We start from the raw sequence: 26533 nt of genomic DNA on the forward strand, positions 1-26533 counted from the left end.
AGTGGCCACTCCTGGGGGAGTTGGAGGTGCCCCTACTGTCGAGCTGCACTCCTCCAGAGAAACTGGGCAGCCCCCTCTCCTTTCCCTTCCACATCCAACCTGCCTCCCCCAAGGGGGAGCCAGCCCTGCAGGGGGCTGGGGCTCCCTGCCCTCCCCCATACTTGGTGAATCTCTGAACCGCAGGCGGTGGGGGAGCACACGGTTTCACAGAATCATAGACTATCAGGGTTGGAAGGGACCTCAGGAGCTCATCTAGTCCAACCACCTGTTCAAAGCAGGGCCAATCCCCCAAATCCCTAAATGGCCCCCTCAAGGACTGAACTCACAACCCTGGGTTTAGCAGGCCAATGCTCAAACCACTGAGCTATCCTTCCACCTCAGTTCTTAGCTGGGGGGATGCTGCAAGGCTGGTTCTGGGGTGGGCCCAAGAGGGGAAAGCACAAGGAGGGGTTCTCCTCTAGTGCCAGGGGTCTGCCTCAAGGCTGGTTCCTGTGTGGGTCAGGGGCCCCCTTTGCAGGTGAGAATCTTGTGCCTATCTGGGCCTGCCCGAAACCTGTTGTCTTGCCGAGCACAAGGCAGTTATTGGCAGGAGTGGGAATTATGGGGGGAGGAGAGGTGGTCAAGGAACGAATGGGGTGCAGCCTGTGTGGCTGCATCTATCTACTGGGGTATGCTACCCCCACCCTAAATATTCACTGTGCCAACTGGCCCCCTCCCACACTCTTTGTATATGGGCATGCCTGGTTATGGGTCCTGGCAGCAAGGACCCAGGCCCTATCCTGTCCCCCAACACTTCCCTTGCCCTCAGGTTAGGGGGGGTCTGTCCTTCCGGGTATTCTGTCCATTCATCCCTCCGGTATGCAGGTTGGGGGGTCAGTCTGTGTGTCTGCCCCTTGCCCGACCAATCTCTTCCCTCTGTGCTCAGACCCCTGGTAGCGCACCACATGCCTCTGTCTGTCCTTCTCATCCACCCGTCCCGTCCTGTCTCTCTCCTTCCCGCCCTCTCTGTCTGTCCCCCCCCGCCTGTCTGTCTCTCCCCCCCCCCCCACATCCGCCTCTATCCTCCCCACCGCCCCCGCGCCTGGCTGTCGTCCCCCTCCCCCGCCTGTCTGTCAGTTCCCGCTCCTCCGTCCGCAGCAGCGCCGGCGGCGCTAGGACACCGCGGGGACGGGGAGGGGGGTCCTGTCAGCTGGGAGGGGAGGGAGCGGCCGGTGCGGAGGCTGGGGGGAAACGCGGGACGCCGGACCCGGAGGTAGGAGCCCCCCGCGCCCATCCCTGCCCCCGCACCGCCCGCCCGCCCCACACGCTGCCCCATCCCCTGCGCTCCCCGCTCCCCCCGCTCGACACAGCGCCCCCCCTTATCCCTACACAGCTCCCCCCTCCCCGCCCATCCCAGCGCCCCCCTCCCCTTATCCCCACACAGCTCCCCCCTCCACGCTCCCCCCGCCCATCCCAGCGCCCCCCTCCTCTTATCCCCACAGCTCCCCCCTCGCCCCCGCCCATCCCAGCACCCCCCTCCTCTTATCCCCACACAGCTCCCCCCTCCCCGCCCATCCCAGCGCCCCCCTCCTCTTATCCCCACACAGCTCCCCCTCCCCCGCCCAACCCAGCGCCCCCCTCCTCTTATCCCCACACAGCTCCCCCCGCCCATCCCAGCGCCCCCCTCTTATCCCCACACAGCTCCCCCTCCCCCGCCCATCCCAGCGCCCCCCTTCTCCTATCCCCACACAGCTCCCCCCTCCCTGCGCCCCCCTCCTCTTATCCCCACAGCTCCCCCCTCCCTGCTCCCCCCCGCCCATCCCAGCGCCCCCTCCCCTTATCCCCACACAGCTCCCCGCTCCCCCCGCCCATCCCAGCTCTCCCCATCCTCTTATCCCCATACAGCTCCCCCCTCCCCCGCGCATCCCAGCGCCCCCTTCTCTTATCCCCACACAGCTCCCCCCTCCTCGCCCATCCCAGCATCCCCCTCCTCTTATCCCCACACAGCCTCCCTTCCCCCCACCCATCCCAGCGCCCCCTCCCCTTACCCCCACACAGCTCCCCCCTCCCCCCGCCCATCCCAGCGCCCCCTCCCCTTATCCCCACACAGCTCCCCCCTCCCCCCGCCCATCCCAGCGCCCCCTCCCCTTATCCCCACACAGCTCCCCCATCCCAGCGCCCCCTCCCCTTATCTCCACACAGCTCCCCCCTCCCCCCGCCCATCCCAGCGCCCCCTCCCCTTATCCCCACACAGCTCCCCCCTCCCCCCGCCCATCCCAGCGCCCCCTCCCCTTATCCCCACACAGCTCCCCCATCCCAGCGCCCCCTCCCCTTATCTCCACACAGCTTCCCCCTCCCCCCCGCCCATCCCAGCGCCCCCTCCCCTTATCCCCACACAGCTCCCCGCTCCCCCCACCCATCCCAGCTCTCCCCATCCTCTTATCCCCATACAGCTCCCCCCTCCCCCGCCCATCCCAGCGCCCCCTCCTCTTATCCCTACACAGCTCCCTCCTCCCCCGCCCATCCCAGCGCCCCCTTCTCTTATCCCCACACAGCTCCCCCCTCCCCCCACCCATCCCAGCGCCCCCTCCCCTTACCCCCACCCAGCTCCCCCCTCCCCCTGCCCATCCCAGGGCCCCCCTCCCCTCGCCCATCCCAGGGCCCCCATCCTCTTATCCCCACACAGCTCCCCGCTCCTCCCCGCCCATCCCAGCGCCCCCTCCCCTTATCCCCACACAGCTCCAACTCCCAGCGCCCCCATCCTCTTATCCTCACACAGCTCCCCACTCCCCCCGCCCATCCCAGCGGCCCCGTCCTCTTATCCCCACACAGCTCCCCCTTCCCCGCTCCCCCGCCCATCCCAGCGCCCCCATCCTCTTATCCCCACACAGCTCCCCCATCCCTGCCACCCATCCCAGCACCCCCTCCTCTTATCCCCACACAGCTCCCCGCTCCCCCCCCGTCCATCCTAGTGACCCCATCCTTTTATCCCCACACAGCTCGCCGCTCCCCCCGCCAATCCCAGCGCCCCCTCCTCTTATCCCCACACTGTACCCCTTCTCCCACCCCTCACCACTCCCCACTCCCCCACCCATCCCAGTGTGCCCATCTTCCTAACCTCTCACAGCGCCCCCACTGCTCACTGCTCCCCCGCCCATCCCAGCGCCCCATCCTCTTATCCCCACATAGCGCCCCTGCTCCCCCTCACCCCTCCCATCCCAATGCCCCCATCCTCCTCACACCTCACAGCGCCTCCGCTCCCCCCATCACCGCTCACTGCTCCCCCACCCATCCCAGCACCCCATCCTCTTATCCCCACACAGCGCCCCCGCTCACCGCTCCCCCGCCCATCCCAGCACCCCCATCCTCCTCACCCCTCATAGCGCCCCTGCTCCCCCACTCACTGCTCCCCTGCCCATCCCAGCACCCCATACTCAACCCCACACAGTGCCTATGCTCCCCACCCCCCACACAGCACCCCACCCATCCCAGCTTCCACATCTTCACCCCTCCCAGCGCCCCCACTCCCTGCTCACTCCATACAGTGCCCCCGCCCATCCCAGCTCCCCCCATCTTCCTCACCGCACACAGCGCCCCGGCCCATCCCAGACAGTGCTCCCCACTCCCCACCCCCCCCCACAGTGCCCCTGCCCATCCCATCCCATCCAGTGCCCCTGCTTCCCAGCCCCACCCCCCACACAGCGCCCTGGCCCATCCTAACCAGTGCCCCCACTCCCCACCCCCCTCACAGCACATTCTACCCATCCCCCTAAACCCCACCCAGTGCTCCCATTCCCCACCCCGTCCTGCTCACCCCACACAGCACCCCTGCCCATCCCATCCATCCCCCTGCTCCCCATCCCCCTCACCCCACACAGTGCCCTCCACCAATTCATCCCCCTAATCCCACACAGTACCCCCAATCCCCACTGCCATCCCCCTCACCTCATACAGCGCCCCCACCCATCCCAGCTATTCCCTTGCACCCAGCGCCCATGATTTCCCCATCCTCCTCATCCTACACAGTGCCCCCTGCCCATCCCATCCATCCCCCTCACCCCACATAGCATCCTCACCCATCCCATTCATCCCCCTGCTCCCCCACCCATCCATCTCTCCTGTAGCCCTACCCAACGCAGTGCCCCTCTCCGCAGCTGTCCTTCCCAGTGCCCCCCAATGCACACACACCCCCTTAAAAGGCACCAGGTTTCCACTTTGCAGGTGAAGGGCAGACCCCCAGTGTGTGGGGGATGTTGGTGCCTCTGGGTTGGGGGGATTTGCTCCCACAGGGGTAATGGAAGGATTTACGGGGGGGCTGCCCCCCATTTATCCTGGGTTTGCTTTCACTGAGGGGAGAATACCCAGCCGGGCATCATCTGGGACTATTTATAAAAGAATGGGATAACTAGAGGGCGGGAGTTGGGGAGAGCTATGGGGCAGGAGGGGCTGAGGGTTGGGGGGCTGGAGCTTGGAGGGCTGGAAGAGGGCAGTGGGTCTCATTTCTCATCTTTTAAAAATTCTTTTATTAATATTTTAAAACTTCCCTGACACCCACACAACACAGCCCCCACCACAATGCCACTCCTTCCCCAATGTCCATATAACACAACCCCCAACACAACGCCACCCTATCCCACAATGCCCACATAACACCCCCCTAAAACAACACCACCCCCTACCCCAGCATCCACACAACACTGCCCCTCCCCCAATGCCCACACAATACAGCCTTGATCCAACACTGCCCATGCCCCAATGTCCACACAACACAGCCCCCCACTCCAACACAACACAGACCCTCTCCTCCTATGCCCACACAACACAACCCCCATCGCAACACGGCCCCCCTTCACCAAATGCCCACACAACTCTACCCCCCAAAACAATAACCCCCCCCGCCCCAACACAATGCAGCCCTCCTCTCCCCCCACAGCACCCACACAATACAACCCGTCTGGCACCATGCTCAGCACACACAGCACCCCGGGCACAATCCACAACACAACCCCCTTGCCCAGCACCCAGCCGCAGCTGGTTGGGAACGACAAGCAATGGGCAATTCCGACATTCTGGATTTTGTTTTTCTTTCCAAATCGGAACCAAAAAGCTGGAATCTTGGGCAAAACGAATGTCCCAAAACGGTGATTTAGGGCCTCGGCCCTGCTTGGGTTTGATTAAAAAGTTATGCCATTTTGATTTTCTCAATTTGGTCCATTTCATTTTGACTTGTCCAGCGTACTGAAATAGTAAATCCAATACGTTCTAGAGGAGATGAGCTATTTATATATATAATAATAATATTGGAATTAAGATTGTAAAATAGTATGTCTCCAGTATTGTATATCACCATGCCTCTATTACAATATTCAATATCTACATCTATTTTAATATGACAAATGTCCTAGCAGTGCTAATATTTTGATATTTATAGCTAGTAGATTTAGTATTTTCATAAAACAAAAAAGTCCAAAGAAAACGAACCAAAACAATAAAAGTCAAAACCGGTCATTTTTCCTTCATTGAACCGGTGCAGTCAAAACCATTCGTTTTTTTCCCCATGTAAAATTTTGTCGTAATTGGCAAGTTCCCACAAAACATTTCACATTCAAAGAACGGCTGTTATCAGCGGAGAACTCCAGCCAAAAAATTCCAACACATAACGCAATACACACAATACAACACAACCCCCTTACTCCGGGCCCGGCGTGACCCCATATGCATAACATAACTCCCGCACCTGATGCTCAGTGAAACCCGATATACACAATACAACACAACCCCTTCACTGGATGCCTGGTGTGACCCGATACACACAACACAACACAGCACAACACAACCCCCTCACCCAGTGCCTCCTGTGGCCTGATATTCACACCACAGCCCCACTTGCACAGTGGGGATCTCCCACCACAGCACACCCACAAAATGCAGCATAGCTCAGACCCGGCCCAGTGCCGCCCCCTCCCAGCATACACCCCACTATCTCAACACAACACCCTTGGCCCATGGCACAGCACCACAACCCAACACCCCTACCACTGCAACCCCCCCCCCCACACACACCATCCCACCACTCCTGCATGGCCCACACTCACATAGCCCCCTCCAGCCTACTCTCTGTGGGGCAGAGGGCAGGCTAGATTGGCATTGGCATTGGCAGCGCAGGGCAGGGCAGGGCAGGGCAGGACTGGGGATGGAATCCCTGGGGGATGGACTTTTAAAGAGGGGGCCCCAGTGTCTCCCCCTGCCAATCCAAATTGCCCAGATCGAGGAGATGGGAGGGAGCTGATGGGATAATTATAGTGTGGAATATAATTAAGCAGGGAGGGGTGGGTCACAAGGGAGCTTATAAAAGAATGAAGGAAATAAACGTGTAATAGAAAAATGGGAACAGATGAGGGAGTATTAATGGAGGGGCAGGGCTCAGTGCATTGTCACGGGGGGGCAGGTTGTTCTGAGTAACACCAGACCAGCTTTGCAGAACCAGAGATGCTTGAGGGGAAGGGAGGAAGCTGAAGGGGGGAACTTCACACTTCTGTGCCCACTCCCCACCCCCTCCGCACCAGGGATCCAGGCCCTGGGACACCTGTCCAGCTCTGATCCACCTGCCAACACCTCTCCCCCTTTGTTCTGAGTGACCGGCAAATCCCTCAGGGATGCTGGGGCTGTGAGTGGGGGAGAGCTGGGGGGCTGGGGGGAGCAGTGGGGATTTTGGATGCAGTTAGAGACTCAATATCCTGCCATTAGGCAAATCTGAATAGAAACATACACAGCCCCCTAGTTCTGCCAGTGACCCTCAGTCCTGACTCGCAACCCCCCGCCACCTGAGCCCTGGCCCCCTCAGTCTTCTGAACCACAGCTCCCCATCATGCCAGTCCTGGCCCCTCCTAGCCCCCAGCTCTGCCGCTGCCCCTCAGTCCCAACCCACAGGTCCTCGTCATGCCAGCTATACCCCCTCCACTCCTAGCTCTGCCAGTGCCCCTCAGCCCCGATCTGCAGCCTACCCACCATCCCAGCCCTGCCCCCCCTCCACCTCCAGCTCTGCCAGTGCCCTTCAGTGCACCCCAGGCAGAGCAGACAGACAAACATACCCAGGTGGTAGCCAGAGCATTACGCTGATGCAATTGCTCAAAGGAGTAACTCTGTGGTGAATTTATAATCCAAATAATTAATTATAATAGGCAGGAGCTGTTTAGTGGTTAGAGCAGGAGGGCTGGGAGCCAGGACTCCTGGGTTCTATCCCAGCTCCGGGTTGGGCCTGGAGCGCAGTGGCGGGTGAGGGGAAGCCTGAGGGAAAGAAGGGAGACGTGGGGCCTAGGCACTGATAAACTGGGCAGTGAAGAGAGGAGGGGAAAGGGGGGGGGCATATCTAAAGAGGCTTCATTGTCCTGGGGCCCAAAGCTGGTTGAATTCCACCCCCTCTAGCTGGAAGATGGGCCAGATGCCGGCTGCAGGGGGGAGTGAAGGCCTAGGAGAGGGAATGGTTGCGGTAGGCAGGGTTCCCCTGACACTGCACCCACACTGGAGCCCCCCAGGCAGTGGAGCCCTCTAGGCCATGGATCTCGGGGTACTGGGGCAGGGGGGCACCCTGGTGAATGCGCAGCGTCCCTCATACACGGGTTACCATTCTGTTAAATGGCTGCCAATGTCCCCCGTTCCCGTTCACCCCCCTCCGCATGTCCCTGAAAGGCCCCTTTGAGGGCAGCAGCCTCGGGGTGACGCAGCCCAAATAGCATCCGCCCCCACTACCCTGTGGGGGCGGGGAACCAATTCATGGCCAGGCAAGGGCATCTGCTTGCCTAAGTTCACTTGGACCAGGGGAGGGCACCAGCTGCAGAGTCACTGGGGCAGCGTCGGGGGCTGACTCAGCACGTCCTGGTACCAGTAATAAGGATCCCCCAATATTCATAGAGCTCTGCTGGTGCCCCTCAATCCTGACCCACACCCCCTATTATCCCAGCACTGGGCTCCCTTGCCCCTCCCCTACTGTGCCGGTACTCCTGATCCACAGCCCCCCTTCCCCCCCCCGCCCCTTATCTCCCTGTGGGCATGAGGCACCGATTTGTGGTTTCCACTCTGAACTGGCAGGGGAAAGAGCAAACGACCAGTTGGTTGGGTTCTGGGCCGGGCTGTGTGAAGCAGGAAGCCCAGGGCTGGGAGGGGGGAGCCAGGGCTGGGCTAGCAGGGGTATGTGGGCTGGGAGTGAGCGGCACTGGCAGGGCTGTGGGGGAGCCCAGAGCTGGGATAGCAGGGGGCTGTGGATCGGGATTGCGGGGCACTGGCAGAGTGTGGGGGGGGTGGTGTGGTTAGGCCTAACTGCGTGGCCAGGAAGCTGCTCACCGGTTTGGGGGTGGGGAGTCGGCAGGTCACACTCGGGGCCTGGCTCTTTCCTGAGGATGTTGGGGGGGTGGGGGGGTGGCTCAGGCTCCTGGTTGCGCCATCACTTCCTGCATAGCAGGAAGCGAGTCAGAGCGTCCGCGCCGCCCAGCGCGTCTGGACCCCGAGGTACCGACCCCCCAGGTACCGAGCCCTTCGCCTGGCTTGGAGGGGGCTGGAGAATCATGGGGGGGGATACCAGGGGGCTGATGTGGGCGGCTCCCAGGCTGATGGGGGTGCAGGTTGTTGGGGAGTCCCTCACGCTGGAGCAATGAAGCAGGTCTGGGGGGCAGGTGAGGGGGGCCAGCTTAGGCTGACCGGGGATCTTGTGGTGGGCTGGGGCCCAGCCGGTGGGAGGAAACAGTCAAGGGCAGCGTGGCGGGGGGGGGGGTGTGTGCGTCTCCAACCATCCTTCCTGGGGGGGGTGGGGGGGGGCAGAGAGGGGGTGTTTTTCCAGGGCAAAATAAGTGCGACAGGCAGCTCAGGCAACAGGTCCCAGAAGAGCTCTGGCCGAGTCCCTGTGTCCATGGCCATGCGGCTGCGGCCATGTGTCTGTCCCCCTCCCTGCCCCCATCTCCTCAGTCTAACCAGATGAATTTTGTGTTTCCTGCCATTGTAGCTTCCTGAGACCTGAAATCACACCCTGAAACTGAGCACCCTCAGCCCCCTGCCTGAGTGTGGGGTCTCCTGCCCCCCCATGTCCCTTCCCCCACATCCAAAACAGAGGGGGGGTGATGGGAGCATCTCCCACTTGCACAGACACCCCAGCCCCAGGCCCACCACTGTCCCCAAGCCTCCCCATCCCCCCAGACAGAGGGAGTGAACGCCGGTGTCCAGGAAAGGGTCCCAGCAAGCTGAAGCTCCACACCTTCCTAATTCCCCCTCTGCTGATACAATAGGATGCAGGATTCTCTTTTACTTCCTGTCCTAAATCCTTGGGAACTGTCAATGTGCAGCTGTTAAACAAGGCCCCATACACAGCTGACTCTCATCACCCCACAAGGGAGCTCTGTACAGAGAGCCCCTGTGCCCCACCCCAGAGGTGGCTGCATCTCAGCACTGGGCAAGGGATCCCCCTTTCCCCTGAGGAAATACTGATTTCTTGCTCTCTGTTTCTCCAGGTCCCTGTGACACCCCTGGTCTGAGACATCCGTTCTCTCATCCCCCGGTCCGGAGAGCTGGGTGAGTTGCTCTTTCCCATGTGTGGGGAAGGGGGTCAGACACATCACCCATGTGTGTGTGGGGTGGAGGGCACTGTGCTATGGGGGAATATGGGAGCCCGAAGGAGGCTATCAGCGACCAGCCCCACATTTGGTCCCCAATAGACACCAAGCAACTCCACCTCCCCCTCCCCCAGGCATTCAGCCCCCATTAACCCTTTCCCTGCCAAGCCCCCGCCAATAAAGACCCAGGAATTCCACCCCACTCTCTGGAAAAAAAACATTGGTTTGTCCCAAGTCCGACCTCCAAACTGGCGGGGAGAGTAAATGGGGTGTGTGTGTCCAGGGTGAGGTGGGGCTTGGTGGTTGCCCCAGCACAGTGATGGGGCACAATGGAGCTGCTAGGTGGGGGGAGGAGGGGCTGCATCAGGCGGGTCCTTTGTTAACACTCCAGCAAGCAACTAGGTTAACAAGTATCAGAGAGGTAGCCATGTTAGTCTGTATCCACAAAAACAGTGAGGAGTCTGGTGGCACCTTAAAGATTAACGGGTTTATTTTTTAGCCATGAACGCTTATGCCTAAATAAACCTGTTAGTCTTTAAGGTGCCACCAGACTCCTCATTTTTTTAGGTTAACAAGCTCGTCTGCACCAGAGACTAGGAGATAGGGCCTTTCTCTCTAGGGGGCGCTGGCTCTGATCCAGCCCCAGGGTAGGGGATGGGCCTGCTCAGGGGGCAGGGAATGGGGACACGAGGCCTTTCCCCTCTAGGGGACGCCAGCTCTGATCTAGCCCCAGGTTCATAGTGAACATCGTTCCTGTTTGTGAGATGAGGTTGCTGGGTCTTAGGCCAGTCATCCCTAGTAGAATAGGCCACCTCCCACACTGGGCCTGGCCCCTGGCTAGCAGAAAGGCCTCAGGAGTGGGGCTGAACAGGCTCTGGGGACCATGTTTTCCTCTCTGCCCCCATGACACGGGGACCATACATGGTGCGGGGCTGTGTGTTTGGAAGGGAGCCCTGGGGGGGGGGCAGGGGTGAAGAGGAAGAGGGTATTGGGGAATGGGGGAAGGGGAGAAGGATGGGGAGAAGGATAGGTCAGTGGTTTGAGCATTGACCTGCTAAACCCAGGGTTGTGAGTTCAATCCTTGAGGGGGCCATTTAGGGATCTGGGGCAAAAATTGGGGATTGGTCCTGCTTTGAGCAGGGGGTTGGACTAGAGGACCTCCTGAGGTGCCTTCCAACCCTGCTATTCTATGATGAGGGGGAGTGGGCCTCTCCCTGCTGTCTTCCCTGATTTGGGGACCGCACAAGGGGTGTATAGGAGCTGGGGCCTCTGAGCCAGCACCTGCCCCCACCATGAGCATCACTTCAGACACCCACTTCCCCCATGCGTCCTCACCTCACAGACGTGGCTCTAGCATATTAGAGAGGGGGAGGGGGAGTTCAGTGGCTCATCTGACACTTACAGGGCCAACCACAAATGGGGAAGTCCAGGCCACTCATGCACCTCCCACCCCCAAGAACGTCTGGGCGCTTCAGTTCCAATATAGATCAGGTCACCAGCAAAATGAGCTTGATGGATCTTAACCTTGGCATTGTCTGGGCTGCAGGTTGGCAGTGAGGGGCACCAACAGAGCTTGGGAGGGGAAATACCAGAGCTCTACGGGTCGTGAATGAGGGACACCAACAGAACCGTGGCAGAAGCTGATCTGCTGCCCCCCTTCTCTGTCTCTCTCTCCTGTTCTTGCCGCTCCCTGAACCTCTCCCCAGCCTGGTATGTCACTGGCAAAGCAGTCAGCTCCCCGCCCCCAGAGTCCTGGGGAACTAGGGACCAAGGAGGGACTGGGAATGGCGGATCCAGGACAGGGGCTATTCTGCAGATGTTTCAAACCCCAGTAGTTGTGGGGAGTCAGTGTGGGAGGGACAGGTTTGGGGGAGTCAGTTCCAGGTTGGCAGGGTCACAACTAGCTGGGGGGCAAGTTCAGTTCTGGGGTGCAAGGTGATTATTTGTCCTTTTGACCTTCCCCCTGCCCCGAGCTGGTCTCCTTCCCCTCCCTCCCCCACCCCCCACAGTCTGACCTTTGCCTGACAGATTCCACTCTGCAAGGCTCAGCAACTTCAGAGAAAGCAGAAATGTGACTTGGGGGGGCACTGGGTGGGTGCAGGGAGTCGGGGGATGGTGCAGGGGGCAGGTGTGTGTAGGGGTGTGTCACTTCAGCTGGGGTCAGGGCAGCAACTCTGTTTCTGCCCCTGGGAGGGCATTGCCTCCAGACTGGGTGCCTCAGCCCTTTGTCCCCAGTGTCCCCCCACCCCCTGCAGGAGGAAGCTGCTACAAAAACAGGTACTTGTGCAAGTTCCTGTTTTTTGGCTCTTTCTGTTGGCAGCTCCATGTGAGGGCCCTGTTGGCCCTGTCTCTCTCCCAAACCGAGCCAGCCAAGCCCTAGTTCTGGGCGCAAATTGGGGCCAGTGCCCCCTGCTATCAGGCCAGTATCTGGGTGGTTTTGCCTCAGCCATCATGTGTTACAGAGTGTACCTGTGTCAGGCAGCTGCTTGTCCCTGATCCCCCCATTCAGCGCCGAGACATTCTCACACACACACACACAGCCGCCCCGTCTGAGCGAGGGCAGGAAGCTGCGGCTAGAGGGGAGCACACGGGGAGATTTCCTGCAGCCCTGACCACGGAGCCCTGTCCCGTCTGCAGCTGCTGCTAATGTCCCCACCCACCGGTCACATCAGCATCCCAGAATGCACCTGCCTCCCCATCGTTCACGTCAACCTCTCATAATGCACCTTCCCACCCATGATGGTCACATCAACCTCCTAGAATGCACCTGCCCTCTCTTTCCCAGACCGCCCTGGGTATGCAGCAATAGCCCTGCGTCCCCCCCCCACTCCCCTGTGATAGGGCAAAGCTGCCTGACATCAGGGCTCCATCGGGCCCAGTCTACTGTCGGGGGTATCCCCAGAGGTCAGAGGGGAGAGGGCACAAAAGGGATTCCCACTGCGTGAGGATGACAGATCAGTGTCCCAGAACAGGACCCAGGTAGTAGAGAGAAAACGTGACCTAGACATTATTGAACCTGCCCAGGAAAGTGCCTACATGTTAGAGAGGGAAGCACAGGGGTTTCAGAGTGGAAATGTACTCTGGGTACTAGGTAGATAAACGGCCCAGAAAAGTACCCCAGTATTAGAAGGAGAGTATCCTGGTATCAGAGAGGGAATGGCTCAGTACTTGACAGAGAAATTTGCTGTAGAAATACCCTCTCCTCAAGCCCCTGCCCCTGTCATCTCCATGGCGAGCAGCCCAGGTTGGCACCTGGTGTGTTTCAGTGCTGGCCCCATCACATGAGGGGAAGGGTGTCCAACCAGTCACCAGAAATGCTCCTGGTGTTTTCGGGCAGCTGGGGAGATGGGACCCAGCATAAGCTGCCTCAGTGCTGGGGGGACAGAGTCCAACATTGCAGCCTGGGCATCTCCCCCATCTCAGACCTCCCCTCAACTCCTTTCGCAGGAAGGCGGCTCCCCACCCCATACCAGGATCTGGGATTGAGCAGGCTGCTTCACCAGGAGCTGAGAGCAGAGCGCTCTGCTCAGAACCCGGGCTGCACCAGGACCAGCCCTTAACCCCCAGCATGGCACGCTGGCTGGCCACACCCCATGGCTGGATTTGACGCCTTCCATCACAGCAGCGCCTTCACAGCGGCTCCTCATGACGCTCTTATCCAATGAGACGGCGGGCCACGCCCACTGATGGCCAGTGGCCATAAAGGAGAAAGCTGACTGGCAAAGGGTAGAGCACGTAGTTGTCCTTCCCAGCCAATTGGATTGCTTCCTTGACTCTTGCTCCCCCAGGCCTGTGTGCATGTGATCAGCAGCTGCGCCTCTCCGTCCGCCAGGCCGTCTCATTCCTGTTTTCCGCGGGGGGCGGGGAGGGCATGTTGGTGAGGGGGAGGGCCATGCAGTCAGATGACCTCTTCGTCCGCAAGATCAGGCGCCACTCCACCCGGCCCCATCTGGCTTCCATCTCCTTTGACGCCAAGGGGCTCCCGGCCCCCCTCCTGCGCCCCCCTCGGAGTGAGGTGACCCAGGGGCTCCCCAGGGGGCATGGCACCCCCCCTGGCCTAGCCTTAAGGCCTGTCAGCCACATCATGCACCGCAGCAACAGTGACGTGACCCTTGGGGAGGGGGTACCTGGGGACGGGGCACCTCCCTCCTCGTCACTGGTGGGGGCTGGGGATTGCGGGCTGCACCGGGACTATGGCAGCCTGAGCTCCATTGAGAAAGGCCCAGGGCCTCCCCGCACCCGTGCCCACAGCCATGAGGAGCCACGGGCGGGCAGCCCAGCTGCTCGGCGCTTCTGGGACCCCCTGGTGCTGCTGGGGCTTGTGGGAGACGAGGTGTGGGAGGGGGATGGCCAGGGGGCTGGGGCTGCCATGTCAGAGCAGGACAGGGGGGAAGAGCCCCCCAAGTTCCCCCCACAGGTCTGGGTGCGCCAGCTGGCCCACTATGACGTGCAAAGCATCCTCTTTGATCCAGGTGAGGCGGCCTGGTGCCAGGGCAGTGCCGGGCGCCGGGTGCGTAACATCACCACAGGGGCCTCAGCCGCCTCAACAGGGCCTGCCCCCACCCCTGTCCCTGAGGAGCCTGACCCAGGTGATGGCAAGGATGGGCCTCTGGTGCTCAGTTGCCCCCACTTCCGCAATGAGATTGGGGGCGAGGAGGAGAGGGGGCTGGGCCGGCGCCAGGAAGCAGGAGGGGGCGCCGGGCAGCTGCCCAATGCGGCCGTGTCTGTGCTGGAGGAGCCACGGGAAAGTTACCCCACCAGAGGCAGCCGGGCAACCCACTGCATTGAGTATGCCGACCTGGGCGCCAGCTACTACCGCAAATACTTCTATGGCAAGGGTGAGCCAGGGCAGGGGAGTAGGACACAGGGGTCAGAGTGCATGGGGGGTACAGGGTATGGGGAAGAAGGAGCAAGGGGCACAGGACATAGGGAGCATGGAGGTGGGGCAAGGGCCAGCTGCTATGAGTGCTGCTATGCAAGGGTGAGCTGGCAGCAGGAGAATGGCCCTGGGGGGGCAAAAGCTGGGGGGGGGGCAGGAGGCTGGCACTCAGGAAGAGGGAGGTGAAAGTGAGGGTCTGTGGGGCTGGCATTCAGGGGGGGTCAGGGAATGTGTGAGAGGGTTGGGGGCAGTCCTGGCGATGCCCATCTCTAACAAACCCCCATCCCCTGGCACAGAGCACCAGAACTTCTTTGGGGTGGATGAGCGCCTGGGAGCGGTGGCCGTGTCGCTGCGGCGCGAAGAGAAGGAGAAGGAGGGTGCCAGCCTGCAGTACAGCTACCGCCTCATCCTGCGCACCAGCGAGGTGGGCACCACCAGGGAGCCTGGGGAGAGCTTGCAGCACAGGGGCACTCCCAGGGGGAGCAGGACACTGTGGGTAGGATACTGCCCTGGAGAGGGGGTGCTGTGGGGGGAGTCCTAGTCAGGAGGCAATGCAGGGGTACAAAAATTCCCTGACTTTCTCCCCACCCGCCACGGCTTCTCCTCCCCACAGCTGCGGACCCTGCGTGGCTCAGTGCTGGAGGATGCACTGCCCCCCACCGCCCGTCCCCCCACTGCCCGCGGGCTGTCCCCCAAGAAGCTGCTGGAGCATGTGTTGCCCGACCTGAACCTGCAGGGGCTGCGCCTGGCATCCAACTCACCCAAGGTGCCCGATACACTGCTCAAGCTGGATGAGCAGGGGGTGAGTATGTGAGTGACGGAGTGCCACAGGGATTCTGCCATGGGCCTGCCCACTATGGGGGGTACAGTGGTGGGGGTGGTGAGGGAGCTGGGGGCAAGAAGGGAAGCCAGGCTCTGTGGAAGGGGAAGTTCAGGAAGAGTAGGATCAGGGTGGTTTGGGAATGGGGGGTCCTGAAGGGTTGTTTTGGGGGAGTGGGATCAAGGTCTTCTGTTGGGGGCTTGGGTCGGGGGGCTTGAGCACTTTGAGGGGTTCAGCTCAGGGGGCCCCATCAGGGGTCACTGTGTTGAGAGGTCTGGGCAGTTTGTGCGGTTGGATCAATGATCCTATCAGGGATGCTACATTGGTGGTGAGATTGGGGCATTTTGAAGGGTTGAGATAGGGGTCCCATCAGGGGTTGCTGTGTTGGGGAGGTTGAGGTATTTTGGGGAGTTGAGTTAGGGGACCCATTGGGCGTTGCTGTGTTGGGGGGTTGAATTGGGGCAGTTTGAGGGGTTGAGATGGGGTCCCATCAGGAGTTGCTGTGTTGGGGGGGTCAGGGTATTTTGGGGGGTTAGGGGTCTCACTGGGGTTGCTGTGTTCGGGGGTCAGGGTATTTTGGGGGATTGAGTTAGGGGTCCCATTGAGGGTTGCAGTGTTGGGGGGTTGAATTGGGGCAGTTTGAGGGGTTGAGATAGGGGTCCCATCGGGGTTGCTGTGTTGGGGGGTTGGGGTATTTTGGGGGATTGAGTTAGGGATCCCATAAGGAGTTGCTGTGTTGTGAGGTTGGGGTATTTTGGGGGGTTGAGTCAGGGGTCCCATTGGAGGTTGCTGTGTTGGGTGGTTGAACTGGGGCAGTTTGGGGGTGTTCCCAGTTTTGTCCCATGTTCCCCTCCCCATGCCCCTCCCCAGGTGAGTTTCCAGCGCAAGGTGGGAGTTCTGTACTGCCGGGCGGGGCAGGGCTCTGAGGAGGAGATGTACAACAACGAGGGGGCCGGCCCCCACTTCCAGGAGTTCCTGGAGCTGCTGGGCCAGCACGTCCAGCTGCGTGGCTTCACCAAGTACCGTGCCCAGCTTGACACCAAGAGTGAGTGTGGGGAGGGGGCACCGGGGGTGGTAACTGTAAACAGATACATGTAAAGCCCCAAAGAAGGCTGGCCATGCTCGCAGCACTGGGGACTCTGTCCCAGGAAGCAACGACTCTGAAAAGGACTGGGGCGGGGGGTTGAGGGGATAACCTGCTGAACAGGAGCTCCCAGTGCCACGCTGCAGCCAAAGGGCTATCATGATCCTTGGACAGATAAACAGGGGAATCAAGCGGAATGGGGAGGTTCTGTTACCCCGTATCTAGCAGCGCTGCGCCCACATCTGGAGAACTGTGTCCAGTGTGGGGGCCTGCACATCAGCATCACAAAGAATGTGGATAAATTGGAGAGGGGTCAGAGAAGAGCCCCACGAATGTTTGAGGGGTGGAAAACCTGCCTTACAGTGAGAGACTCCAGGACCTCAATCTCCTCAGCTTATCAAAGAGAAGCTGAACAAGTGACTTGGTCACCATCCCTAAACACCTACACAGGGAACAGAGCTGGGGTAAGGGAGGCTCTTCAGTCCAGCTGACAGAGGTCGAACACAACCCTGTGGCTGGAAGTTGAAGCTAGACCCATTTGGACTGGAACTAAGGCACAGTCTGTTAACAGTGGGAATCAGTAACTGCTGTTACAGCTTCTCCAGGGCTGTGGTGGATTCTCCACCCTTGGACATTTTCCAGTCTCCACAGCTGTTTTTCTAACCAATCCACTCTAGTTCAACCAGGAATTGTTTGGGGGTGGTCCAGTGGCCAGAGGTCAGATTAGAAGAGCACAATTGTCCCCTCAAGCTTTAAACTCTGTGGAAGGGAGGGTGAAACCCAGGAAAGGGGGCATTCTAGGGGGAGGAGCAAGGAAATATTGGGTGGCCAGACCTTGGGGGAGGGGGAACCGGGGTGGGGTTGGGCTACTGGAAAAGGGGCCAGGAGGGCTGAGGGCTGCAAGGGGGCTGGACTGCATTGGCAGCTGCCTTCTGCCATTTGGCACCAGTAGACACATTGGGGAGCTGTCATAGCAGGCTGCCCTCTGCCAGCCCCCAGCCCACCCCATGAGGTGGGGAGCCTAGTCTTAAAGAGTCCCTCCCTCACCCCAGGGCAGGGGGACACATTGGCAGCAGGGGGTGGGGAGGCTCTGAAGGAGGGGACTGCATTCTCCCCTCGACCCAGTCAAGGGCTTTCCCAGCTATCCCCTGCTGAGCCCCGTCTTTCCCTGCCCCAATAACGCCCCCACTCCCCATCCCACTGACATCTCCCATCCTGTGTCTCCCCCAGCTGACTCCACGGGCACCCACTCGCTGTACACCACATACCAGGACTATGAGATCATGTTCCACGTCTCCACCATGCTTCCCTACACGCCCAACAACCGCCAGCAGGTGAGGGGTGGCAGGGCACTGGGATGGGGCTAGCACAGAGGATGGGGTGCTGGGGTTCACCAGGGGTCCAGAGCAAAGGATTTCTGGGAAGGAAGAATCCAGAGGGTGCAGGAAGAGAATCTGGGGGGCACCAGAGCGTGGTGGAGAGTCCAGGCAGCTCAGGAAAGGGGGGCAGGGGTGGCTGACCTGGAAACAGGGGGGGTTCCCATCCTGCTTTCCATCCCCATCCCATGCCCAGCTCAGATCCTGCCCTTCCCCTTCACCGCAGTAACACCATCTCTCTGGTTGTAGTTGCTACGGAAGCGTCACATTGGCAACGACATTGTCACAATCATCTTCCAGGAGCCAGGTGCACAGCCCTTCACACCCCGCACCATCCGCTCACACTTCCAGCATGTCTTCATCATAGTGCGCGCGCATGAACCCTGCACCGAGCGCACCACCTACAGGTGAGGGACGAGCACTCTGCCAACAGGGGAGAGGGGACCGTGCACTGAGTGTGCCACCTGCAGGGGAGGAGTGGAGCATGCGCCAAGCACACCACCTACAGGAGATGGGGGCGCGCATGGCAAGAGCGCTGCCTACAGGTGGGGGGAGTGTGCGCTGAGTGTGCCACCTTCAGATCAGGGGAGAGTGTGCACTTAACACACCACGTACAGGAGAGGGATGAGCACACTGCCATCGGGAAGGGAGAAGCGTGCGCTGAGCGGGCCACCTACAGGAGATGTGGGGAGCAAGTGCTGAGTGTGTTGCCTACAGGGGAAGGGAGCAGTGTGCTCTGAATGAGCCACCTACAGTGGAGAGGGGAAGCGTGTGATGAGTGTGCCAGCTGTGGGGTGGTGCATATGCCAAGGTCTTTCCCGCCGTGCCTGCCTCCTTGCCATGCCATCATCCCTGTCGCTGGCTGAGCCCATGGCTGCCCCCAGCTGCCCCATGCCCTGACTCCCATCTCTCCCCTCAGTGTGGCAGTGAGCCGCACCAAAGACATCCCACTCTTTGGACCGCCCATCCCAGCTGGCCACCGCTTCCCCCGGACACCCGCCTTCCGGGACTTCTTGCTGGCCAAGGCCATCAATGCAGAGAATGCAGCTGAGCGGTCAGGCAAATTCCACGCCATGGCTACCCGCACGCGCCAGGAGTACCTGCAGGACCTAGCGCGCAGCCATGCTACCACCACCAGCCTGGAGGCCTCCTCCTCCCGCCTGCCCCTGCTCTCCCTGGGCGCCAAGAGGAAGGAGCGGGCCAAGGGGGCCAAGGCCTGCGAGCTGCAGAGTGCAGGGGCCCTGGTGTGGAGCGTGCGGGCACAGGACGGAGACCGGGCTGCCCCCGAGCTGCCCTCCCTGCTGGGCATCTCTGCTGAGTTCCTGGTGCTCATTGAGGCCAAGGGCAAGCGAGTCATCTTCAACTGCTCCTGCCGTGATGTGCTGGCCTGGACCTACTCGGACTGCGGCCTGGACCTCTACTACGGCTCCGGGGACTACATCTCCGTTCGGCTCCCCGACGGCCAAGGGGACGAGGTCAAGGACATTGTGCACCGGCTGCAGGTAGGGCCTGGGCCACTGGCAGGTGGGGGTACTGCAGGAGAGCTCCCGGCTACTCCAGCCCTGGCCTCTGCCATAGGGGGCGCTGCAGGGAGTGGGGCAGGAGCGCTGGGAGGGGTGCTGTACAGGGGACACAGCCAGCCCCGCCCAATGCTCTCTCTCCCCCCAGCTGGTGACGCGGGGCTGCGAGACGCGGGAGCTCACTCTGCTGCGGAACGGGCTGGGCCAGCTGGGTTTCCAGGTGGACAGCGAGGGCTTCGTCACCGATGTCGAGCGCTTCACCTTTGCGGAGAAGGCCGGCCTGCAGCCTGGCGCCCGGCTGGTGCGTGTGTGCGAGCGGGCGCTGCCCAGCCTCAGCCGCGCCCAGACTACCGAGCTGCTGCGCACCGCCAAGAAAGTCACCATCACCATGGTGCCTCCTGACGAGAATGGCAAGCCCCGCAGGTGAGCACAGCGCCAGCTGGGGGTGCTGGGGGGGAGCTATGAGGTGCTGTGGGTGGCATGGGTTCCCAGGGGTGTTGAGAGGGGAGGGTGCTCAGGAAGGGGTGCCGTGGGGCAGGAGCTCCCAGCAGGGTCACTCAGGGTTATGGGTTACTGGCAGGTATGCTCAGGCATATGGGTTGGGGGTCCCCAGCAGGGGGCACTAGCAGGAGGGGGCAGGAGCTTCCAGGAGAAGCTGCTGTGGGACACAGGGTGGGAGTGTTGGTGGGGAGCTGTGGGGAAGGATGCCGAAGCATTGGCTGCAAGAGTCCCCAGCAGGGGGCATGGCGGAGTGGGGGTGCTATGGGGCAGGAATCCTTGGGGAGGGACACTGTTGGGGGACAGTGAGGGTAGGTGGCAGTGGCAGGGAGCTGTGTGGGGCAGGGTAGAAGGTGCGATAGGGTAGAATGGGGGGCAGTGGCGAACACTGTGGGACAGGGAGGAGGGCTCTGTTGGGGGTGCTGTGCGGCAGGATGGAGGGATCAGTGTGGACTGAATGGGGTGGGATCACTGTGGGGGCTGCTGTGGGGCAGGGTGGGGGGACTCAGTGGGATGGGAGTCAGGGGACTCTGGGACCCTGCCCCATCATCTCTCTCTTACAGGAGTTTCTCGGAGCTCTATGTGAAGTCCCTGCAGGAGAAGCGGCGCAGTGATTCCCCGTCAAGGGAGCCCCCACAGCCGGCTGGGGACCCGGGGCCCGAGGGGGAACTGAGACCAGCCACGCTGCAGCTGCTGCGCTCGCTTTCCCTGCAGGATGGACCCCCCCATAGCCTGGCTGAGGAGCGCACCGAGTTCCTGCGCAGCCACAGCGAGGGCACTGCCCCTCCCAGCCTGCCGTGAGTGCCCCCACCTCCTGGGACCTCCACCTCCATCCCACCCTGTCCCCCCGCCCACTGTGAGTGCCCCCACCTCCATCCCACCCTGTCCCCCCCCCCACTGTGAGTGCCCCCACCTCCTGGGACCCCCACCTCCATCCCACCCTGTCCCCCCCCCACTGTGAGTGCCCCCACCTCCTGGGACCCTGCCTCCATCCCACCCCGTCCCCCCACTCCGCTGTGAGTCCCCCACCTCCTGCGACCCCGCCTCCATCCCACCCTGTCCCCCCCCACTGTGAGTGCCCCCACCTCCTGCGACCCTGGCTCCATCCCACCCTGTTCCCCCCCCACTGTGAGTGCCCCCACCTCCTGGGACCCTGCCTCCATCCCACCCTGCCCCCCCCCACTGTGAGTGCCCCCACCTCCTGGGACCCTGCCTCCATCCCACCCCGTCCCCCCACTCCGCTGTGAGTGCCCCCACCTCCCGCGACCCCGCCTCTATCCCACCCCGACCCCCCACTCCACCGTGAGTGACTCCCACCTCCATCCCACCCCTGACACCCTTCCCCACCATACGTGCCCCTCTCCATCCCCCCCCACCACTCCCCATTCTCCCCCCCAGCTCCCCAACCTGCCATGAGTACCCCTTGTCTCCCAGGACCCCTGCCTCCATCCCACCTCCCCAGTCTCCTGACCCATCATGAGTGCCCCTTGCCTCCTCACACCCCCACCTCCACCCCACCCCCATGAGCCCCCAACCTGCTGTGAGTGCTCCCCCAGCCTCCTAGGAGTCCTGCCTCCCCCCCAGATCCAAATCCCACCCAACAGACTGGTTGACACCCACCTCCTAGGCTCCCCACGTCAGCTGTTATCCCCCTCTGCATTCCCGCCCCCTTTTTCTCAGCTGTGTTTGCCACAGGCTAACGTTCCTCTGCCTCTGCAGGTCCCAGAGCAGGGAGATCCCCATGTTATCTGACCCCCCACCTGACCTCATCCTGGCAGCCACACCCAAGGGGCCCCCTGAGCAGGACACGGTGAGTGTGTGTGTGTCCCGGCTGCCCCCGACAGGATGCAGTCAGGCCCCTCGGTTACGCGTCTGCTGTCGCTCTGGAGGTTTCACGTGCACTAATGTCATTCTTGGCATTCCGTGATGTGCACTGTTATTTGCAGCTATTTATTTGTGAAATAAATCTGTTAACCTGTTTAACAGCCCCTGTGTCCCACCCCAGAGGTTACTGCATCTCAGTACTGGGTGAGGGTTCCCTGTATAAACAGCCTCCGCATCCCACCCCAGAGGTGGCTGAAACTCCAGGTGACGGACCCCTGGCTTATAGAACCCCAGTCATCAATCACTGTGTTGTCTTGTCCCAGGACCATCCAGGAGACCCTACATCACTGGAGCAGGCTCCCCCAGATCATGGGGTCATGGGTAGCCAGGCCCCGCCCCCTAGCGAGACAGCTCCACCCACCTCAGACATGAGTGACACCGAGAAATTCCTACCCCGGACGCTCTCACTGCGAAACTCCATCACCAAGAGTAAGACAAACACACACATGCACCCCCAGTTTGATCCTATCCCGTTAGCATGAGGGGAAGTTTCCCTTTTCCAGGCGCAGGGTCCAGCTCTAAGTGCCAGCTGGGTGCTTTGTGCTGGGATTTTTCTCCAATTAAAAAAAAGAAGAAGAAGTGGGGGATGGGAAGGAAAAATGGAACTAAAGTGTGGGGCTGGGGCCCCAAAGCGGGTTTTCACACATCAGGATTCGACCCCTATTTGTTTCCTTTGAGATTTCTTTGTCGAGAACCTACGCCTGTAACAAAATCTGAAATCCATTGACCAAAGGGGGCTTGTGGGGAGGGAGAATCTCAGGTCAATAGATTTTCCCCAACTCTAATTAACTCTGAGGACGGACGTTAACGAATAGCTGCGACTGAGCTGTGAGGCTAGAACCCGCTGGAGGATAACAACAATCTTCTAGTACTTTAGCCCAAGCTGGGGGGCCTGGTTCTGGGTCTGAAGGGCCTTGCTTTGGACAGCTGCTGGGCTCCTTGCCCTCATTCATGCCATTCTTCCTCCTGCCCCGCCCTCTCCAGTTCTGTCGGAAGCCGGCGAGTCCCTGGAGGAGGAGTGGGACTCCATCTCCAACCTGGCTACCACCTGCAACAGCATCCTAGAGGCGCTCTCGAAGGAAGGTGAGCAACAGATTTCCATGCTGCATCATGGGTGGGAGTGCCTAGCTTGCCTAAGCACAGAGAGGGGCTGGAGTCCGAGAGTTCCTGGTGGAGGACTTGGTTGTGGTCCGTAGCAAATCCCTAGCCAAAGAGCTTTGTTAATGGGGGGCTAAAGCTGGGAAATCCCTAGGCAAAGAACCTGGTTAAAGTTGTCTGGGGCCAGGAGTCGCAGCAAATCCCCAGTCTGAGGAGGAGAATCTCACTCTGTCTCCCCTCTTTTCTGCAGCAGGGCAACATGTGCTGGAGAACAGAGAGCCCCCCGGTGGGAGTGGCCAGAGGAACCCAGGCCAGCAGCCCCCTGAGGATGAGTAAGAAGCTACACAGAGGGGTGGGAGAAATGATGGGGGGAGGTTTTCGTCCACTAGCCCCCATTTCACTGTATCCTCCCTGCTCTCATCCTCCCCCTTACATGTTCCATGATGATAACACAGTCAGAGCAGGCGAAAACAGCAACAAACCATCTCTCGCTCAGCTCGCATCCCAGCTTTGTGGGACTTGTTTACCACGAAGCAACCAGGGTCGTCTGGTGGCTGAATAGGGAACTCAAGTGGCTGTGCCACAACACTCCTCCAGTGAGAGGCTGACACATTCACTGGCTCTGCACCTTTGGAGTGCTCTCTGACAATCCTGGGGAGGAGAGGATACTGAGCGGGCTGGGCTCTTGGGAGACGAGGGATCTTTGCTCCCCCTGCTCCATCTGATCTCAGCCTGACTGATGCATATCGTCATCCTATGAATCTCTCCATCCCTCCATCCCCACACTCCTCTGTCTCTCGCTCTTTCCTTCCCTCGCCCAGAGGCCATCAGTCCCGGTCGCTGTCGGAGAAGGTCTCTCACTTGGAGTCCATGCTAAAGAAGCTGCAGGAGGACTTGCAGCAGGTATGTTCGGGGTGCACAAGGGAAGGAGAAAGTGGGTTAGGGGAGGAGTGCGGAGGGAGTGGGGGCAAAGGTGAGGAAAAGAGGGAGGGGAGCGGAGAGCAGTGGAGGCTGCAGGAAGGAGGGCAGGGGGCAAGGCACTGCAGAGGAGTTACGGGGCAGGCGTTAGAAGGAGGGCAGGCGTTAGAAGGAGGTGCCATGAGAGGGCCAGACGGGGGCAGGGGCTGTGGGGTGGGAGGGTCAATGGCGAGTGAGTGGGAGGGACTGGATTGGGAGTGGGGGGTGCTGCCCCTCCCCACTGACCCTGCCCCCCTGTTCTTCCAGGAGCAGGCAGCCAAGGCAGCACTACAGGCCGAGGTGCAGAGTCTGCGGCAGAACAACCAGCGGCTGCAGCAGGAGCAGGAGAGTGCGGCTGCCCGGCTCAGCCAGGTCACCCGTCTGCTGTGCGGCTCCCCTGGCCAGTCCCTCTAGGGGCCTTGGGCCACCTCCACCCTCACTTGCCCAGTCATCCCCCCACTGCCCTTGTCTCGCCATTGACCCCACTTCTACTCCTCCCCTCTCTGGTCCCCAGGGGGCACTGTGGTTACCCCCAGGAGGGACCACAGTCTGAACTGCACTCTGGGGGGCCCACTTTGTGACTGGCCATGCACAGGGGATTCAGGCTACCAATCCCCCAAAACTGTCTGGGGGGGAAGGGAGCCCCCCCGGAACATGGCTTCTCATCTCTCAAGACTTTTACCTCTGGGGAGCCCAGCACAGACTCACCAGCCCAAAGGCTACTGCCAGGAGCAGGCTCTGATATCGGGGTACAGGCAACACCCCCAGTTCCAGCTGGCTAAGCTCATACACAAATCTCAACTCTTAGGTAAATCTGACTGTAATGGGCAGGAGGTTGTAACCTTGTCATCTGTGGGGTGGGCACAGGAGGGAGGGCTGGTGTTGCTGAGCAGGAGTGAGAAGGAGGGACTTAATGGCGCATTTGACCTTGACCCCCTCGGAAAAAATCAACTTGCAATACCCCCCAATCCTGCTGCATCGATCCAGGCCTCAGGAAAACCCTGGCATGAGAGAGAGATGATTCTACTCTCCCACTTATACAAATGCTCACACACACACACATGACTGCACACATTCATGCACATTTGCACACACACATGACTGCACACACACACACACACATACATTTGCTCACCCAGATGCACTCCTCACACCAGCTCAGAGTGCTCCCAGTCCCACACACGCCCTCACACTGATGCACGCCTGTGCAGACTTGCTCCCACTCGTGCTTGGGCAGACTATGCTCACACTGATGCATGCTCACACTCACGTGCTCTCACTCAAGCTCCCATGCACTGACACATGCTCCCATGCAAACACACACTGTAACACCTTCACTCCAGCTGCCAGATCCCCCAGACTCCTAAGGGTCCAGAGCCCCACCCCCATCCAGCACTGACCCGGCCAGCGCAGGAACCTCTCAGCCTGAAGAGGGTGCCACCCCGCCTGGTAACTGTGAAGATACTGCAAGCTGTGAGTTAATGCCCCCTCTCCCCCAACCCACCCCAACCCATCCCAGCTTCCCGCATAGCAGAAAGGAGGTATGGGGACATTCAGAGGTGAAAGGACGCTGGTACGCCCCCGTACGGCATACCGGTAAGAGCAAGTGCGCTGGCCGAGAGGGCAATTGAAAGCCCTGGGGTAGCAGCGGCAGGGCTGCGGCGGGGATTTAAAGGGCCCCGGAGCTCCAGCCGCTGCTACCCCCCGGAGCCCTTTAAATCCCCACCTGAGCCCTGCTGCCCGAGCCCTGGGGTACGGGTGGGGGGGCTCTGGCGGGGATTTAGAGAGGCCCGGAGCTCCAGCCACTGCTACTGCCCCGGCCCTTTAAATCCCAGCCAGAGCCCCACTGCCGAAGCCCTGGGATAGTGGCGGTGGGGCTCCAGCGGGCATTTAAAGGGCCAGGGCGGTAGCGGCGGCTGGAGCCCCAGGGCCCTTTAAATCCCTGATGGAGCCCGGCCACCGCTACCCCAGGGCTCGGGCAGCAGGGCTCAGGTGGGGATTTAAAGGGCTCGGGGCTCTGGCAGCTACTACCACAGCGGAACCCCAGGCCCTTTAAACCTCTGCCAGAGCCCAGAGCCCTGGGGTAGCGGTGGCAGCCAGGAGCCCCCAGGGCTCCTCAGTGATTTAAAGGGCCTAGGGCTCCGCTGCGGCAGCTGGAGCCCTGGGCCCTTTAAATCGCCCCCGAGCCCCGGGGCTCCCAGCCACCTCTGCAGCTGGTAGCTCGGGGGTGATTTAAAGGGCCCTGGGCTCCCAGCCGCCACTATTGCAGCTGGAGCCCTGGCCCTTTAATTTCAAGGGCCCAGGGATTTAAGGCCCTGCCTCTTCCGGTTGAGGCCACGCCCCCTGCTCAGGACTCTGGTGTAGGGGTAAGTCCTCTAACTTACTTTTACCCGTGGGGACATTGCTTCTGGTCATTTGCTTCCCCCCCAGCAGTGCCCCTCCCTTTGCACAAGCCCATCCCCTACTACCTTCCCCCCATGCTCCATCGAGACATAGCCTCCATACTGTACTAGGGGGAGGGAGGTGGTACAGGGCCCAGCCCCCCATTTGGTGCTAGGGGATATTTCTGGAGAGTGTCCCTTATTTCTGGAGGGGGGTCCCCTGTGACATGGGAGGGTTGTCGTGTCTCCTTTTGGGTTGTAAATATTTTAGTACCAAGCAGAACACAAGTCCTTGTTTCAGGTTTATTTGTTTGTTTGTTAGTTTTTTACACTGAAAATGGCCAATCTTAGAGGCAGAGAATCTGTGTCTGACGTGAATGTACAAACCCAAGTGTGTCTGTCCCCCGACCCCTCTGTGCAATAAAGAGCCAATATGCAGCTCCCAGGGTCCGACACCA

At 60.7% G+C, this 26533-nt stretch overlaps 1 protein-coding gene across 11 annotated transcripts; it reads left to right on the top strand.

The window, feature by feature from the left end:
* The first annotated feature begins 1191 nt into the window (after positions 1–1191).
* On the top strand, positions 1192–26533 carry SIPA1 (signal-induced proliferation-associated 1). 11 transcript variants are annotated; one of them, XM_037905124.2, is made up of 18 exons: positions 1193–1252; positions 9477–9537; positions 11125–11288; positions 13026–14416; positions 14754–14881; positions 15071–15259; positions 16148–16322; positions 17592–17695; positions 17987–18144; positions 18657–19239; positions 19406–19680; positions 20319–20552; positions 21475–21565; positions 21903–22068; positions 22624–22722; positions 22988–23069; positions 23559–23640; positions 23962–26533. In XM_037905124.2, the coding sequence occupies exons 4-18, from the start codon at positions 13450–13452 to the stop codon at positions 24106–24108; spliced, it is 3480 nt and encodes a 1159-aa protein (XP_037761052.1). In that variant the 5' UTR covers positions 1193–1252; positions 9477–9537; positions 11125–11288; positions 13026–13449; the 3' UTR covers positions 24109–26533. The 11 variants fall into 11 exon arrangements, 9 of the variants coding, with proteins under 9 accessions (XP_037761054.1, XP_037761052.1, XP_037761049.1 ...); XM_037905121.2 differs by lacking the exon at positions 1193–1252 and adding an exon at positions 8399–8499; XM_037905125.2 differs by lacking the exon at positions 1193–1252 and adding an exon at positions 8464–8484.

The sequence above is a fragment of the Chelonia mydas genome, chromosome 7 (genome assembly GCF_015237465.2).
Source record: "Chelonia mydas isolate rCheMyd1 chromosome 7, rCheMyd1.pri.v2, whole genome shotgun sequence".
Lineage (NCBI taxonomy): Eukaryota > Metazoa > Chordata > Testudines > Cheloniidae > Chelonia > Chelonia mydas.